The 17279-nt window shown below is 52.2% G+C and overlaps 1 protein-coding gene across 5 annotated transcripts in view; it reads right to left on the bottom strand.

The window, feature by feature from the left end:
* Window positions 1-1301: 1301 nt before the first annotated feature.
* Window positions 1302-17279, bottom strand: part of PIK3R5 (phosphoinositide-3-kinase regulatory subunit 5) — a 61109-nt gene continuing 45131 nt past the window's right edge. For 2 of the 5 annotated variants that reach the window (XM_030505903.1, XM_030505907.1), the window contains 14 exons: window positions 17180-17249; window positions 15595-15769; window positions 14787-14955; window positions 14229-14312; window positions 11919-12669; window positions 11683-11836; window positions 11376-11501; window positions 10992-11117; window positions 9340-9433; window positions 8025-8101; window positions 6697-6790; window positions 5164-5246; window positions 4846-4958; window positions 1302-3889 (listed from right to left, as the gene is read on the bottom strand). In XM_030505903.1, coding sequence (XP_030361763.1) covers window positions 3748-3889; window positions 4846-4958; window positions 5164-5246; window positions 6697-6790; window positions 8025-8101; window positions 9340-9433; window positions 10992-11117; window positions 11376-11501; window positions 11683-11836; window positions 11919-12669; window positions 14229-14312; window positions 14787-14955; window positions 15595-15769; window positions 17180-17249 — 2258 coding nt within the window. In that variant the 3' untranslated portion in view covers window positions 1302-3747. The remainder of the gene's footprint in view (window positions 3890-4845; window positions 4959-5163; window positions 5247-6696; window positions 6791-8024; window positions 8102-9339; window positions 9434-10991; window positions 11118-11375; window positions 11502-11682; window positions 11837-11918; window positions 12670-14228; window positions 14313-14786; window positions 14956-15594; window positions 15770-17179; window positions 17250-17279) is intronic. The other 3 variants (XM_030505906.1, XM_030505904.1, XM_030505905.1) reach the window with 3 other exon arrangements.

The following is a 17279-nucleotide window of genomic DNA, read 5'->3' as shown; positions in this document are numbered from 1 at the left end:
CAGTGTAAGCTGATGTTCCCAGCCTGAAACACCAAACACACCTCACCCACAGCCTTCCCATGCCTCACAACAGCCAGGCCAAACACCAGCTCAGCTCTGATGCTGCAAGAGTTGCAAAAAGCTCCACTGAGTTGCTTTGATAGCATCTGCAAGAGGCAAAACTAGTTTTGTGCAATAGTCCAGCCTTAACTCAGCCTCACTTACCTTGTCAGCAGCTCTTTGCTAAACCTGTTGTACTTACAAGAACAGGACACTCAGCGATGCAGCACTTCAAGGGTCAGACTTGAGCCCTGATCCTCAACTTTTCATCGTGCATGTTTGAAGAGCAAAGTACTTAATTTCTGCTTTGGATTTCAGCGCATGTGTTCCTCTTTCCAAAAGAACAGGGAAAGGGGTTTTGTGGTTTCAGGTTTGGGGGTTTTTGTAGTTGTTGAGAACAAACAAAAGCAGGTTATCATCCCATCTTGGAAAATAAAGTACTTCCCTTATTTGTCTTTTCAAAAGTCCCTTTTCTTTGTATTTAAAACCCACCTTTTGTTATACTCTAATCAGAGTGAAAAAAATATTGACAGCTAATACAAAACAAAGTGCTGATGAACACAAGTTATTCTCATCTGGGTTTTGGCTCATCTGAGCTGAAATGACTTTTCCCACATTGTTTATTCGATACTGACACACTGGCCCTCACACCTCCCAGCTAAGCCTCTTTCCTGGAACACCCCACAGGAAGAGAAAGCGTCACTTGAGCCAGTTAAACATTTGCAGTTGTCATTCATATTTCAGGGCACTTTCAGCAGCAACAGCTCCATCTGCAAAGTCTTCACCCCAAAACGCACAAGAGATTTCCAAGTCAGAAACATCCCGGTCCTGGCTGCCAGACAAAATCAGTCACCCTCCACTGCAGGGCGCTGCCACCCAGGGCTGGACCTTGCCCATGCCCCCAGGAGCTGCGGGCACCCAGCTTTCTGCAAAGCAACACAGCAAAGGTCGAGGAGCCCCCTAGAAGGGAAGGGTCTGCACAGCTCTCACCTCGCACACGCAAGCTTTGCTCATTTCTTTTCCCCTTCATGTAGCATGAAACCAGTTGCAGATGTACAACATCAAAACCTGCTTTTTACTCACAGAAGCAGCTCAATTAACCTCTGCAGGTCTCAATGTCATGCCCTCTGGGACCAAGTTCATGAACATAATGACTTTATGAGTCTTTTCCTGCTCTCCGATCAGCTACTCTGCAAAGGACCGGGGTGCTCTTCTCACGTGCCTCCCACCTGCTTGGGAATCACTGGACTCAAACACTGTCCTTGTACCCGAAATAAATCAACATTTAATATTTTACAATTACTTTAAAAGTTCTTTGAACAGTATTTTACAGCTCAGCACAGACATCACAGAGATTTGGTGAGACTGCATGTGTGTACAAAGATGACCTGAAACAACCTCAAACTTCTTTCATTTCCAGAATGCATCAGAGGTCAAAGCTTGAACCGGGATTATAAGTCCCTAGAGTTTGTGTTTGTTTTTGTCTCTGAGATGGAAATTCTCTCCTCTGGCATTTCTGTGGGGCGAGCTGAAACCCAAGAGGTTCACATCATTAACAGCGGCACCAATATATTTAGCCACGGATCTCGAGATCACAAATAGCAAGGTTTTGACAGGATAAGGTGCTATTTTAAAGTATTAAACAATAAAACCCCAGCTGTCAAATCTCAGCCCCGGTTGAGAAGATGCACAGGAACCCGTTCAGGAAATGAAAAGTCAGTGAGAAAACTTCTTCCAAGAGCATGGAAAGAGCTATTAAAATCTGTTTCTGATCCCTTGAGCTTATTGGACTTAAAACCTTGATGTATAGAAGTGCACAGCAGCGACCTCAGTGCGTGCTCCCACACTGCCCCATAGGCAGCCTGTGAGAGAAGAGACAGCCCACCACAACCTGGCAGTGTCTTGGTGTCCCTGCCAAGCCTGTGCTGTGAGCAAGGGACGGACACTGCTCCATGCACACAGGAAAAGATGGGTGCTCCTGGAGTCGGTGTGTGGCTGAGGAAGGTGGGTCCCTGCCAGGAGTCCAAGCTGGCTCTGCATCATAGTGCAGCAAGAGCATCTGCTTATGTTCAAGTGATGCTTCATTCTGCAGAAGGGTCTTTTCTTGGAGTCCACAATGCAACACCATCCTTGGGATGGTTTATTCAAGTAGAAGGATGAAGCACAGAGGCCTCGGGAGCATGTTCATGTCTCATTTTTGCTCATCTCTGGCCACTGGCAGAAGCTGCATCCAGAGCTGCTGAGGACACCAGAAAGCCATCTAGCACCTTCTTAAACCAAGATGTTCGCTTCTGCACCCAGACGAACCTGTCCCCAGAGGCAGTGGGCTCACCATGGCTGAGCTCTGCAGCCCCACAGCAGTACTGGGGATCCATTCCAGACACTTGCATGGAGCACATGTCCTCAGCATTATGATCCTTTTAGCCCACAGCAGGCAGCATGCTCTCCTGCCTATTCTCATTAGTGCAATCACCAAAAACAACTGAGAAACAGCTTGAGGGCTAAGAAACCAGGCAAGACTTTTCCAGTCTCATTTCTTTGCTCATTGGGTCAGAATACCTCTAAATACCCCCAGTTATTGCACCTTTCTGTACCTACAGCTTTGCAGAAAGAAGGAAAGGGCTGGAAAGCCTCTTTGCAGGGGAAGGAGGGGATCTCAAATCCTACCATCGCTTGCAAGTGTCACTATTGGGTTTGGTGCTGGGTCCTTCTCTAGCGAAACTGCCTCTTCAGGTGAGATTAAGGCAATCCTAGTGGTTTCCCTGGTACTTTCCTCCCTCCTATGAGTGTGAGCGTGGTTCCTGCCATATTTCAAGCAACTATTGAGGATTCAGCTTCTGGGATGTCTTTAGCATCCAGTGCTGCAGAGCACGATGCAAGGACATGGGCTGAACAGGGAGTACATCTCATGGGTAAGCTCTGAAATTCTGCAGAGATTGGAAGTTCATCTCCTGCAGGGCCTGGATTTACAGTAAGTACATGTATAAATGACAAGGTGTCCACACCCCAGTATAGCCTATTGCACTCCATTCACTGGAACACAAACAGCAGTCTACAACCCATGCTGGGGCCTTTCTGGGCCTCAGCTGGGTTGCTCTGCTCTGCATTGTTCCTCTGTGAGACATCCAGCCTTCATAATTTAAAGGAACCCTTGGGAAAGCCTGTCCCCATCCTCAAAGGACTGTCCTGAGCTCCCTCAACCTGATGCAGATGAAACGCCATCAGGACACTGGTTGGGTGACCTGCAGCTCCACATGCCTCGAAGGCCACCTACCACCACCCAACCAAGGACATTAGTTTTCCAAAATGCCCCATCATGGGCTCCCCCAGCTCACACTGGCCTGGCAGCCACTGTCAGGTACAGCCACAGCACCATGTGCTGGTAGGAAAACACCCCTGTCCTTGCCTTGCCCTCTCAATCCAGCTGTTGCTATCTGCTGAACCAGGTGGGGATCTCAAGGAAACCACTTTCCTCCCATTACTGAGGAACCCTGAGAGATACCAGAGCATACTACCAATGTTCCCATTTCCCAAGGACAGGCTGAGCCCAGAGCAGGAGCAGCTCAGGCACCACGCTAATGCTTTGGCTGCAGGATGTCTTGAACAAGGACGCTGGGTCTCCAGCCCAAAGGAGGAAAGTCAGCTTCCTTCTCCTGAGCCGATATTGGTGTTGGATGGGAGTCTGGTTTGACACAATGCAGGGTTCTTCTATGGCAGTGCTCCACTGAAGGTGGCAATGGGTAAACACAGGAGAGAATGAAACTCAGAGGGGTCCTGGTGGGGCAAAGGGGATCTTCTCAGTGCCAAGAGATCACTGTCCCTGCGTTTGTAGCACACCGAGATCTCACACCTGCAGGGAACAAAAGAAAACAGGATACAAGTGAGGTGTGTGGCTGACAATCACTGGTCTCAGGCGCAGCAGAAATATCTGCAAACAGGAACCAGTGCAGCCTCTAACAGGACTGGAGCTGGAGTGCTGAGAGTTCAGGTCAGATTGGGACCTAGGGCAGAAGCACCCATAAAGAGAAAGCAAGAACTTTTGCATCCCCCAAGCTCTGGGCACGGGGATGTAGCTCCTTTTCCACGGCATGCATTGAGCTCTCCCACGAGCCCCCTGAGTGGCAGTAATACACTTCTCTTTATGATTATTTAAGAAATAAGATCCCAAATCTCTTTCCATTCAAGTGGGTTGATCTCTTTGGGTTCATGGAAGTACATTCTTTACAGTGAGTTTTCAAATTCCAGCAAATTCCAGCTTGGTGCCCTGGGGACATGACTGATGGATGAATGGCCAAATGAACAATTCTTGCCCCAGTCTCTCCCATGAAGATCATGGGTTCCTTCTGTAATGGGTATGCCAAAGGTGGTAAAGAACCCAAATGAGGTTTAGAACTTGAAGGCTTTGCTCATATGCCCAGTGCTCTTCAAACACCTCAGTAGCATAACTTCCCTCGTCTTATGACTGCTGTTCTGAAAGAGATGTCTGTACAGAGTTGAGCAGTTGACTGGGAACCACCTTTTAGACTGTGTCAGTCATGAAGGTAAACTGAGATCTGAGCAGGACCATTCATCCAACCTGAGCTCACCTGCACACCAGAGCTTGGAGCTGCATCACCCAGCTTGGGCATCTGGCACAGGTCCACCATGGTGCTCAGGACCCGCCCCTAGATGATCACTAGATGATCTTTAAGGTCCCTTCCAATTCTAACCATTCTATGATTCTGTGGTCACCCATGCTTCATGGGCGAATCCTTACACACAGGATGCACCACCCCAGGAGCTCTGATTGCAGTGGGCAGTTCCTACCTGGTTACACTCTGCAGGATCTTCTGCTCATCCTGGTCCAGGCACACAGCAAAGGAGGACTGGACACCAATGATCTGGACTTTGTCTACTTTTATCTGGGACACACTGATCTGCTGATAGAAAAAGCCTGAGTGAGGAGCTGCCAGGATCAATGCATCTCCCTGTGCAGGGAAGGGGAGCTGGGAACCCCTGACGCAGGCCTGGTGGCCAACAGTAAATGGAAGCCCCAAAGAGCTCCTCTCTCCCACCCAGCTTCTCTCCAGCCGAGTCAGGGTGACCTCCTGTTACCAAATGTGAAAGCACCATGACTCGAGTTACCTGATTGAAACTCTTCTTGGATTTGGAGTTTTGCCTTTTGACCACCTCTGTCATGGTTAAGTTGAGACACTCTGTCTTTGAGCCTATAACAGAAGAAAACTGTCATCACTTGAGGCTTCAGGGCTACTTGGGAACCCAAGTGCTCCCTCCACTGCTCAAAGCAACCCAGAGCCAGTGGCCCCAGCAGGACCCCACTGCTGGGGGAAGTGCAGTACAGCTCTAGCTCTCCTTCCCTCATGCTGACCCACACGGAAAGCAAGCAGAGACACACAGGTAAACGTCTTCTGTAATTCCCAACTGCTTTCCAAACATAGCAGAAAGGACATTTATGTAACTATCTATCTAACCATCTTAGGACCTAAACAGGAAAAAAAAAAACCAACACCAAAACCCCCCAAAAAACCATTGACTCATCATCCCAAGGAAATTCCTGCAGAGCACCAGAGATGCTCTTTCGTGTCTGGAATTACAGTGACATCCTGTGGTCAAACTCGGAATGCAAAAACCAACGGACAGAATCGAGAGGGCCGGATTTCTCTTGGAAAGAAGGAGATTCTTTTACAAGTTTCTCCCAGCGTGGAGCTTCTGACACCCCCTGAAGCCAACCCAAGCGCAGGCAGCACAAGCGACGCTCCTGAACTAGTGCAGAAACGTCCAACTCAAAGTCTAGAGGCGATAAGAAATCAATTCCTGCTGGGCTTCCCCCAGGGTTGTCTGCATGGCTTCATGGCTGGGGCAGCAACAGGAGGGACAGAGGTTTCGGCTGAGCTCCGTGGGGCATGTAGGAGATGTCTCCTATTTGGTAGATCACTTGTTTGCCCCCAGCTAGTCCACTCACAACCCACACACCTGCCAGGCACAAGGAACACAAGGGAAGAAGAACTAAAACCACCTCGGTTTACTCAGAACTGGGTGCCTGACTGCCAGAACAGCAGTTCTTCCACAAGACTGAACAGGTATTGCTTCTAAATACACGCGGAGACTAAAAGTCTGCTGCTTTTAAAAGGCTCAAAGCCTCATTAGCACCCATCAGAAACCTGGTTTAACATCAAAGCTGAAGCAAAGGCATGTGCCAGGCAGCTCCGAGCTGCAGGAAGGAAACCAGGCTGGAGAACCAGCTGAAAGCTGGCTGCAAAGCACGGCTGCTGTGGACAGCAGGACAACCACCCGTGGTCCTGCTTCACTGAATCACAGTTTTCCCTGTCCCTCCTTCTCCTTACTAAACAAGTGCTGTTCTGGAAAGCACCGCTTTCCTGCTCTTTGAACCATCTCAGCCCCATCCCGAATGGCCATCCCATTTCCCTGGCTGGGAGCTTTAGGACAGTGGGACACCAAATGCCCTTCACCCCTGATGTGGTGCTAAGGACAGCCAAGGACTGCAGTATTCCCCAGGGAACACCAGGCACCTCCCATGTATCTCCTGCATTCACACATCCCTCACTTGCTCCGGCTGGAAGATCCACGCTGTCCTCTCGTTTCACCAGTCCTTCCCATTGTTCCCCGTGCAAAGCTGCACAGACCACCTCTACCCACCTAGCTCTTCATACTTCTTGCAGGCTTTGCTGAGGTTGACAGACGTGCAGACCTTCTCAACATCGTTCCAGTGACTTCTTCCACTGACGGCTGTCTGCAAGGAACAACCGAAACCCATGAGATAGTATCATAGAATCACTTAAGGTTGCAAAACACCTTTAAGATCATTGAGTCCAAACCCTAAGCCTAACACTGCCAAGTCCGATACTAAACCACATCCCTAAGCAACACATCAACACTCTTAAATAGCCCCAGGGATGGTGACTCCAGCACTGCCCTGGGCAGCCGGTTCCAATGCCTGAGCACCCTTTGGGGAAGGAATGGTTCCCCATCTCCACTAAAACCTGCCCTGGTGCAGCTTGAGGCCGTTTCCTCTTGTCCCATCCCTTGTTCCTTGGCAGCAGAGACCAGCCCCCTCCTGGCTCCATCCTCCTGTCAGGCAGTTGCAGAGAGCGAGAAGGTCCCCCCTGAGCCTTCTCTTCTCCAGACTAAACCCCCCAGGTCCCTCAGCCGTTCCTCATCGCACTTGTGCTCCAGGCCCTGCACCAGCTCCGGTGCCCTTCTCTGGCCCCGCTCCAGCACCTCAATGTCTCTCTTGCAGTGAGGGGCCCAGAACTGACACAGGATTCGAGGTGCAGCCTCACCAGTGCCCAGTGCAGGGGGACAGTCACTGCCCTGGCCCTGCTGCCACACTGGTGCTGATACAGGCCAGGATGCTGGGGGCTTCTTGGCTGCCTGGGCACAAGCTGCTCATGTTCAGCCATTGACCACCACTCCCAGGTCCTTTTCCACTGAGCAGCTTTCCAGCCAGTCTTCCTGTTGCAGATGCCATGCTCCAGCCTGCTGTTACCCTCCCTCCAACCCCAAACCATCTGTCTGAGCTGGCTCAGGTCTGGATTTACCTGGAACTGCACAGACAAAGTTCACATTAAAATTCATTTGACCTTGGATTTACAAAAAGTTGCCCAGGCTTAACACTAAATAACTGCAGAGGAACCAAAGAGGAGGAACTGCTGTGACCAGCAGAAGATTGCTCTCTGGAAGCAAAACCCACCAGCATAAAGCGGCACTGAGCACACATGTGCAGACTGTGGAAACTGGCTGCACATTCTCTATTTCACTGGACTGAACAGGAGCAGAAAGTGACCCCCATTAGCCCATAAGTAGACAGTGAGCTGGAGTTTGGTTCACGTGGGCTTGGATTTGGGCTCTTCCAGTGGACTGGCAGCTTTTGCCTCTCTCAGCCCCCATTGAGGCAGGTTTGCCCAGCACTGATGTGGTTTTCCACCCCATTTGTCTTTGTGTAAGTCCCGTTCCCGAGCACTCACCTTGCTGTAGGCGATCTGTAGTGTTAGTGGGATTGCTTCTCTATCTCCATCTATACCCAGCCTTTTGCTGCCTGGTCCTGAAAAAAACAAGGAGCAAATGTCACATGGTGGCCTTTTATCCCCATTCTTCCACTGGCTACTGATACAGCAGCACACTCAGTACCTACAAAAAGGGGGCAAAAAAGAATGGTTTGCTAAACACAGCTGTGGAGCAAAAGGACAGAAGGAAAAGGTGGCTTAAAAGGTGCCAGAAAGCAATTAATCCAGTGCAGAGATTTCAACACAAAGCACAACAAGCAGCTCTGTAAAACTGAAAGCAGCGCTGGTGAGGCCAGTGCAGAGGGGTCAGTGCTCCAGGGAAAACACAAAGCAATAAAAGGCCTCATTGCTAACCCGGCTCCTGTTTTTCCAGGCATACTTCTGCCCACATTAAATTAGCCTTGAAATCCTGTGCCCGACACTTACTCACTCTTTTTTTCCCTGGATAATTTTTAGCAGATGTTCAGCGTTGCCAGAGAACCCACGTTAAGAAAGAAATCACAGTCAGAAGGATTGGTGGTTTCACGAGTTGTTGGGAAGAGGCCTGGGCTGAGCCTGTGTTCTAGGGAGTGGCATGGGTGACACTTCATATGGAGGGTATTTTATGAGCTCTGTTTACAAGGACAAGGTGAGATCACAGAAAAGCACTTGGTTAACACAATTAAGCAACATGTTTAAATGCAGTATTATTGGGTGGCCATGAGATGTCTCTGCAGCTGCACCGCACGAGGCAGCATCTTGTCCTTGGTATCCGGGATGCTTCTGCCATTGCTGCTTCTCTCTAATAATGTTATAAATGCCTAGTGTAAAAGCTCAGGGATCTCCCTTGCAGGATGGCTGCAAGCAGAGGCATAAACCTTGCTTTGCCCAGGAAGCAAAGGAAATGGGAAGAGGGGTTTTAGAACTCCTGGGCAAAGTACAAACAGAAAGCAGCAAAAAGAAAAGATGAAGAGCTGCATTCGGCCAGGTGGTGATGAGAGGAAGGAAATGGGGTTGAAGCTGCTTTATTGCAAATATGATTTAGAGGTAACAACAGTAAGAACAAGGCATTTCCATGGCTTCAGGCCTGAAGAGGAATGCAAGAACTATGGTGCTTCACTTCCAAACCTGTGAAAAGCTGCCTTTGCTCACAATGTAGCTCAGGCACCCGCCGCAGCCCGGGCTCAGGCACCCACTGCGGCGCGGGCTCCCTCCAGCCCCACTTCCCATTTATCTCCCATTCCAGCAGTTCGCAGAGCTCTGCCCTGAGGCTGTGGGTGCAGAAGCAGCTACAGACCTGATGCCTTGATGGCCCGTGTGGCCGCCGAGTGGCCGAGCTCGAGGGAGTGAATGAAGACTTCAGTCATCTTCTCTCCTCCGATGAAGGTGAGCTGCCAGGGGGAGGAGAGGGAAGATGTGGTGATGGTGTGGAGACAACAGGTATGTTTGGGAAAATCCCTTCGTGTTTTCAAAATACAGCTTCCAACAACTGCCTTGGGTGACAAGCCTGGAGGAGAGAAGCTGCATGGAGACCTCATAGCAGCCCTCCAGTATCTGAAAGGAGCCTCCAAGGACGCTGGAGAGGGACTTTTCATCAGGGATTGTACTGACAGGACAACGAGGAATGGGTTCAAACTGAAACAGGGGAAGTTCAGGTTAGATCTAAGGCAGAAGTTCTTCCCTGTGAGGGTGCTGAGGCGCTGGCACAGGGTGCCCAGAGAAGCTGTGGCTGCCCCATCCCTGGCAGTGTTCAAGGCCAGGTTGGACACAGGGGCTTGGAGCAACCTGCTCTAGTGGAAGGTGTCCCTGCCCGGGGCAGGGGGTTGGAGCTGGATGAGCTTTGAGGTCCCTTCCAACACAAACCAGTCTGGGATTCTATGGTACTTTCCTTTAGATGTACTTAAGACTGTTTTAACAGATCACCAGCAAATAAAACAATCCAAACCCTAATTTTCACTTAAAGAAAACTCCCCAACCCACTGGAAAGAAAACCCACAATGAGCCTAACAGCAGGGTCTGGGCATCGCTCTGGGCAACACAAACCCCATAATCAGCAGCCACTCTGCTTCCCACGGCCCCCCTGCAGCCAGTCCCACACCATAGCACCATAGCAGCTGATGCAGCCATGCATTCAACCTTCCACCATGTCTGCTCCATGCACATGGAACACAGGCTTCACAGAATAACAGACTGGTTTGGGTTGAAGGGACCTTAAAGCTCATCCAGTTCCAACCCCCTGCCATGGGCAGGGACACCTTCCACTAGAGCAGGTTGCTCCAAGCCCCTGTGTCCAACCTGGCCTTGAACACTGCCAGGGATGGGGCAGCCACAGCTTCGTTGGAGGAATGCTTGGAACTTCATGCAGGGGCTTGGTTTGGAAAGCAGAGCACTGGAGGGACTTCCAGTGATGTGAATAACCTGTCAGCACTGAATAGAGTCACTTTGTGTCATGGGGAAAGGTACTTGGATAGAAAACTGCTCATCACATTAAGGATTAATGGGTTCAAACTTAAACAGAGGAAGTTTAGATTAGATATAAGGAAGAAGTTCTTTACAGTGAGGGTGGTGAAGCACTGGAATGGGTTGCCCAGGGAGGTTGTGGATGCTCCATCCCTGGCGGTGTTCAAGGCCAGGTTGGACAGAGCCTTGAGCCACATGGTTTAGGGCAAGGTGTCCCTGCCCATGGCAGGGGGGTTGGAACTAGATGATCTTAAGGTCCTTTCCAACCCTTACGATTCTATGATTCTATGATTCTATGATTGCCTGGGCAGGACCTGCATGCTCTCAATCCCTGAGCCATGAGCATCAGCCAAAGCTCCATGGAGACCCTCACCAGCACGTGGTGGCTGTGCCACATCCCCATCACTTCACAGAGAGGTTCCGAGTTGGTGGCACAGGCAGAAGACTCCTCCTCTCCCCCTTAAGATGGGGCTGAGCCCCTTTGCTTACCTCTGTCTGGTAGAGCTGCAGCAGGACAGGCCGTGTGGCAAAGCGGCAGTAGTAGAGGATCATATCTGCCAGGATGGGCAACTGCTCCTGGGAGTCCTCCTGGGGCTCAGCCTCTGGCTTGGCAGACTGTGGTGAGAGAGTAAGTCACACACCTGATGGGTACATGGTACTCACAGCCCAGTGCCAAGAACTGCCCATCCCACCCCACTGGGGACAGAAACCTTCCTCCTGACCACCAGGAACTGACCGTCTCCACCTTGTGCCCATGTAGCACAGCCTCCTGTAAAGGATCACTGTGGCCCAGGGTAAGCAGAAGCTCTCCCCCAACTCCCATGTACCTTGGGGAAGGGGGATGCTGAGCCCTATCAGCTGGCTTACTTGTACCTGACACAGGACGTCCATGGGCAGGTTCATCAGCCCAAGAACGTTACGCTCGTACCATGGGTCCAACATGCCAATGTAGTGGGAGATGTCATTGGTGCTGCCCTCCATCCCAGCCAAGGTGGGGTCCTGAAACCAGACACACTGGGGTCACTCTAGGGACCCCCTGGCTCCTCAACCCATACTTGGGGCTGGTGGAAGAGACACAAATGCTTCACTGAGCTTGCCCCATGGCCTCCTCACACACCACTCTCAGGGCCATGCAGAGCACCGGTGTCACCACAAGCCCTGTGGTGAGCAGGACACCTACCATCTGAGCTGAGGCTCGGAGCTGTGGGTCCCGCAGGGATGGGGAGGGATGCATCAGCAGGGTGGATGGAGCCAAGCAGCTCCTCTTCACAGGGACGTAGAAAAACTGAAGCTTGAAGTACCTTGTCAGTAAGGGGCAGGTGCTCTCCTTAAGCCTAGGAGAAGGTGGAAGAGGGCTGGGTGAGCAAAGCCTTCAGCACGTCCCTGCAGCCAGAGCCCCCACACCGCCCGCCTCACCTGAGGTTGCTGTAGGCTCGGGCCACTTTCCCTGAGATGCGGTCAGAGCCGAAGACCACGACGCGCAGCGTGGACACCTTGGTGTCCTCCTCACAGCTGAGGAAGGGCCGTCGGTGGAGGCTGAGGTGCCACGAGGCGAGCGGGGCCGGCAGCCGCGAGCTCAGGACGTGCTGCGGCAGCGAGTGAGCGCGCCGGGAGCGCGCCGGGACGCGGTGCTTGCCGTGGGATGTGCACAGGCTCTCGGCACGGCGCAGGGGCAGCGCGAGCGAGCCCGTGTCCGGGCAGTCCCTCAGGTCCCTCCTCAGGACCAGCTGGCTTTTGCTCTTGAACAGTTTGTAGATCTTGTTGGTCAGCGTGTGCCTCTGTTTGTGGTGGGTCTTCTGTGCCTTCAGCTCCGGCCTCCCCACTGTATCCAGGGAGCTCTCATCACTGTCCTCTGCGTACCCGCTGTCCATGCAGTCCTTCAAACTAGACACAAATGACTTGAGGGACTTTCTGGAGACCACAGTCAGCTCCGAGATGGACTCCTTGGAGGTGGTGAAGAGGGACACTCGTGAGGGCTTCGATCCCTCCTCCGAAAACACCGAGTACACCGAGTCTTTGGAAATGGTGCAGGTGGGGGAAAGCAGTGAGTCACGCTCAGGGGAACCACCATCGATTTCCACCTCCTCCTCTTCATCTTCCTCCTCGTTCTCCGACGCCATGGGCTCAACAACGCTGCACTCTTTGCTGAGGACATCATTGAGGATATCTGAAAGGCAACCACCAGAGGGAGATTGTGCCTGGCACAGGCTCCAGCATAACCACTGGAAATGTGGTGACCCCAGACCACAACAGTACTACAGCGTGGCCAACACTCTCTTTGATCCTGCCTGGTTTCAAATAAGGAGTTGAAAAACTCCTACTGAACACTTTTCAATCTCCATAAGGCGCTCAGATGCAATGCAAACCAAAACATGTTTCTCTCCTTGAGGTCACATTCTGTTTGGGTTCTCACAAGGCAAACACCAGTTGGGTTTTTCTTCCTTTCTACACAGGTTTCACAACATGCTCACATCCAATCCAGGTTTAACTGGAGGGCAAGAGAGAAGCAAGGTGTTTGGCTAATCAAACCCCAAATCACTTCACTGAAGGTGGCCTCCTGGCAAAGCTAGACTCACTGCAAAGCCCGAGCCACAGCTTTGGTCCAGCTTGCTGGGGCTGGCAGACAATGAACACTAAACCTTCCTGGGAACAGAAAAGGTCTTCCAGGAATGGAGAAGCTGGAGAGACCAGCTCAGCAGAAGGGGAAGCCACTGCTTCCCCTGCAAAACTGCTGTGGCCAGGCTAAGAGCACAGCAAAGGCACCCACTCCTCGGCTGTCCCTGCTGCGAGGAGGGGAAGAGCTGTAATGTCTGAGGGGTCTCAACCCTACAAAGCCCTGACATCTCAGTGTGTTCAGGCTTTTCTAGCAACAATTATTTCCAAGGCACAAACTTGGGGCACAAACTTGGGTTTACTCCTTGCAGAGGAGCTTTCTACCAAACAAAGTCTCCGTCTTATCAATATCCCCACGGACTCATAGAATCCCAGACTGGTTTGGGTTTGAAAGAAGCTCATCCAGTTCCAACCCTCTGCCATGGGCAGGGACATCTTCCACTAGAGCAGGTTGCTCCAAGCCCCTGTGTCCAACCTGGCCTTGAACACTGCCAGGGATGGGGCAGCCACAGCTTCTCTGGGCACCCTGTGCCAGCGCCTCAGCACCCTCACAGGGAAGAACTTCTGCCTTATAGCCAACCCGAACTTCCCCTGTTTCAGTTTGAACCCATCATCCCTTGTCCTATCGCTACAGTCCCTGATGAAGAGTCCCTCTCCAGCATCCTTGTAGCCCCCTTCAGACACTGGAAGCTGCTCTGAGGTCCCCACGCAGCTTCTCTTCTCCAGGCTGAACAGCCCCAATTCCCAGATGCGACAAACCTCTCCCAGCTTAATGCCAGGCACAACTTTTCCCAGCAGATTAAGCCCTGCATGATTTGTCTCTGGCAACACACATTTTGCAGCCATCAATGTCTTGTGCCCACCACTCAGATGAGGGCTTTGCTTGGGATCGTGCCCGAGCTGACACCCACATCCTCTCCCATCCTGGAGACATTGGCACCCACAGTGTTACCCCGTCCTCCAACAACAACAACTTGTTATCAGCTCTTTCAGGCTCTGGCCACAGCTTGTGCCATGCATATGGCTGCAAGCGGCAGCTCCAGCCAAGCTGAAGTGCTGCTCAGCCACCTCTGTGACAGGGAGTGGAAGGACAGAGGGCCCCGGTCTGCTTACCAAAGTTATCCTGATCCCAGCTGTAAGTGTAGCAGCGAGCGGCAGGGATAGGGATGGTGTGGAGCTTGCGGGGCTGAGCCTCACCTGGGAAGAGAGAAGGGAGAGCAGGTAAGTGTGCAGGGGCCCCCAGTACTGCTCCTGACAGCTCTCCTGGCCAGCAGGAGGTGACACCCACCCCACGGACACACTTTGGGCAGCCCAGGTCATGCAGAACACAGATGCTGCTGCTGTTGTCCCCACAAAATCACACACAACTGGGACAAGGGGACATTTCACAGCTCTAAGAGCCAACAGACATCACTGCTACCATGGGTTTCTGATCTAATCATGTAAGTTTTCATCTCACCCACAAAGGCTGGACACATTTTTTGTTGTTGCTGTTATGAAGAAAGATGACAAACCCTTTGTGGCTCATGGCTTGGTTATGAAATAGGACCTGGGCTGGTGGGGTTTCTGTTGTAGTTGTGCTGTAGTTGTGCAGAACTGCTCCGATTGCTGCAGGGGCTGAGCTGGCAGCAAACCCTGGAGAAAAGAGGAGCCTGGGGAGGGGGTTCTCACCCGTGATGGCAGGAAAGGAGGCGGCCCCGGCGATGTCCCGCAGCACGGACTGCAGCCGCTCCCGCGCCAGGACAGGGTCACTGCTGGCAGCTGCAGCCTCCTGCGCATCCGTGGCAGTAGCATAGATCTCTGAGAGCTCTTCCAGGGTCTTGGACTGCGGGAAGCAGAGCTGGGGTGAGAGATCAACAGGGTCTCTCCACAGAAGCAACACACAGGTCTTTGGGCAGTTACTGATTCTAACAGCCACTGGGGAATTCTCTCTACTACCTCTGACACCCCCTTGAACTTAAAGTTCATCCAGTTCCAACCCCTGCCACAGGCAGGGACACCTTCCACTAGAGCACGTTGCTCCAAGCCCCTGTGTGCAACCTGGCCTTGAACACTGCCAGGATGTCCATCCCCCCATTCCAGGGATGTGCCCTGGAGCTTTTGCAAAGGTAAAAAACAAAAGAAGTGTTTGAAAAGCTCTAAGGGGTTTTCTTGAAAATGTTTTGCCTCCCCCCCTCCACCAAAGCAAAGTGTTTCTCTGGTCAAACACTTCTGCTGCATTTCAAACCTGGGACACTTCCCCTCTCCGCTTAGGGATGGGGAAAGGAGTAAAAGGGTAAAAGGCAAGTGACACACTTCACAAACCAGAAGCGCAGACCTCAGCTCTAACCTGAAGAAGATGTGTATTCTTCCAACAAGAAGTATTATCAAAACTTCTTTTCTTTTGTCAACCAAGTATTTTTTGGTCAGAAAACCCAGCAGCCAAATGCATGAAACCGCCCCAGCAGTGCTGTAGCATGGCCGAGCTCCCCAAGCCTACCTTCAGGAGGTGGTGCAGGCTGTCCAGGTCGCAGTGGGTGCCAAAGTTGGCCTGGTAGAGGTGCTGGAGCAGCACGACGAGCGTGGAGTGCTGCGGGTGCTCGCTGGAGCTCAGCTTCTCAGCGATGGAGAGGAACTCGCTCTGCACCTCGGAGGGGTTGAGCAGCAGTACCGTCCTGGGGACAAAGTGATGGGTTTAGGCCATGAGCCAGGCCTGGACACATGAAACTTGGACCAATCCACTCTAGGTGGCAGTGTCCTCTTACGTTAGGCACAGCCAGAGGGACTCAGTGGTGCCAGACCCAGCTGCAGCACCAGGGAGCAGGAAATGGACGAGAATCCTCCATCCTGCTCCTTGGCTCCATGTCTCCTGCCACACGTGCAGTGTCACCTGCCCAGTAATTGTTCAGTCAACCCCACACAGGGCTCCATGTCCTAACTGACAGCCAGCACATACAATGAAGGGGAGGGCTGAAAATGACAGTGGCCCCCAAAACATGTTCCCCCTGCAAGATGCAGGTCAGAGCATCACTTCTGGGCTTTAAGGAGAAGAGCCACATCCTTCAGCTGCATTTCTGCTCTGGACCACAACATGAATATCCACAGGCTTTAGATTCCAAAACCTGCAGCCTAGAGAGTATGCGCTTCCATTGACAGATGGGAGCAGTCCACCTCACTGAGCAAAAATGGCTCTGAATTAAGGATGTGCTCTGGTGTGCTTGGTTTTAGCGAGGGCAAAAGGGCAAATGGCAATGCTCAGGCAATGGGCAAAAGCTTTCCATAAGCACCAGGTTCAGCTTGTGTACAGCTTTGTGCCAGGTTTTCAGGGCTTTTTATGCAAATACAGCCACCCTGCTGTAAGTCATCGGTGGCTGCACCAGTATAAGCATGTAGAGCAGCAGAGCTGTACTGGGAAAGCAACATAGCAGCACCAGCGCAGCTGGGTGGGATACAGACACAGATCCAGGGGTGCACAGCACGAGTGGAGAAGCCAGAACAGCAGGAGACCCCCCTGCAGAGTGGAGGTGTCTGTGCACAAGGCACTGTTCCTGGGGCAGGCGCTGCAGCGAGGGAGGGCACACGCTGCCCAGGCTCATTTCCCTATTCACACATGAGGTGTCCTGGCAGGAGGAAGGTTCAGCCTCACATAAAGTGCAAAGTCTGACTGTGCTCAGAACTGCAAGTTCAGTAATCATTGCTCTGGAATGGACTCGCTTCTGACACCCTTCGGGGTGGTGGCTCCCAAACACACAGATCAAAGCATCTCCTGCTGTTCTCCAGCTTGTGCTGAGACCAGCAGCTCCTGTGGAGGAGACTCTGCCTTCTCCTTTCCCCCGGAGACTGGTGCTGTTCACACCCAGGCCTGCAGCCGCACAGGATGACCGACATGGGAAGCCCACAGACCCTGACCCACAGCTGGGGACCCCCTCTGCACGTCCCTTCCCACAGCTCAGCCCTGCTCTTCTCCCCAGCACCCACCGCTACACTCCCAAGATGCCCTTGCCGCAGCCCCACTGCTGCTTAAGCAGTGGGAGACCGTGGGGATGCTGCAGCGTGGCACCTGCAGTGCCAATGGCCACACTTACACAGTGGAGCTCTGGTAGTTCTTCATGGGCAGCCCCTGTTCTGTCCTCACCAGCCTCTGGAAAGAGATCCCTGGGGAGAGAGCAGAGGACATGAGATACG

Source organism: Strigops habroptila, chromosome 14, assembly GCF_004027225.2.
Source record: "Strigops habroptila isolate Jane chromosome 14, bStrHab1.2.pri, whole genome shotgun sequence".
NCBI classification, from domain to species: Eukaryota; Metazoa; Chordata; class Aves; order Psittaciformes; family Psittacidae; genus Strigops; species Strigops habroptila.
This window is presented reverse-complemented; position numbering and strand designations above follow the sequence as displayed.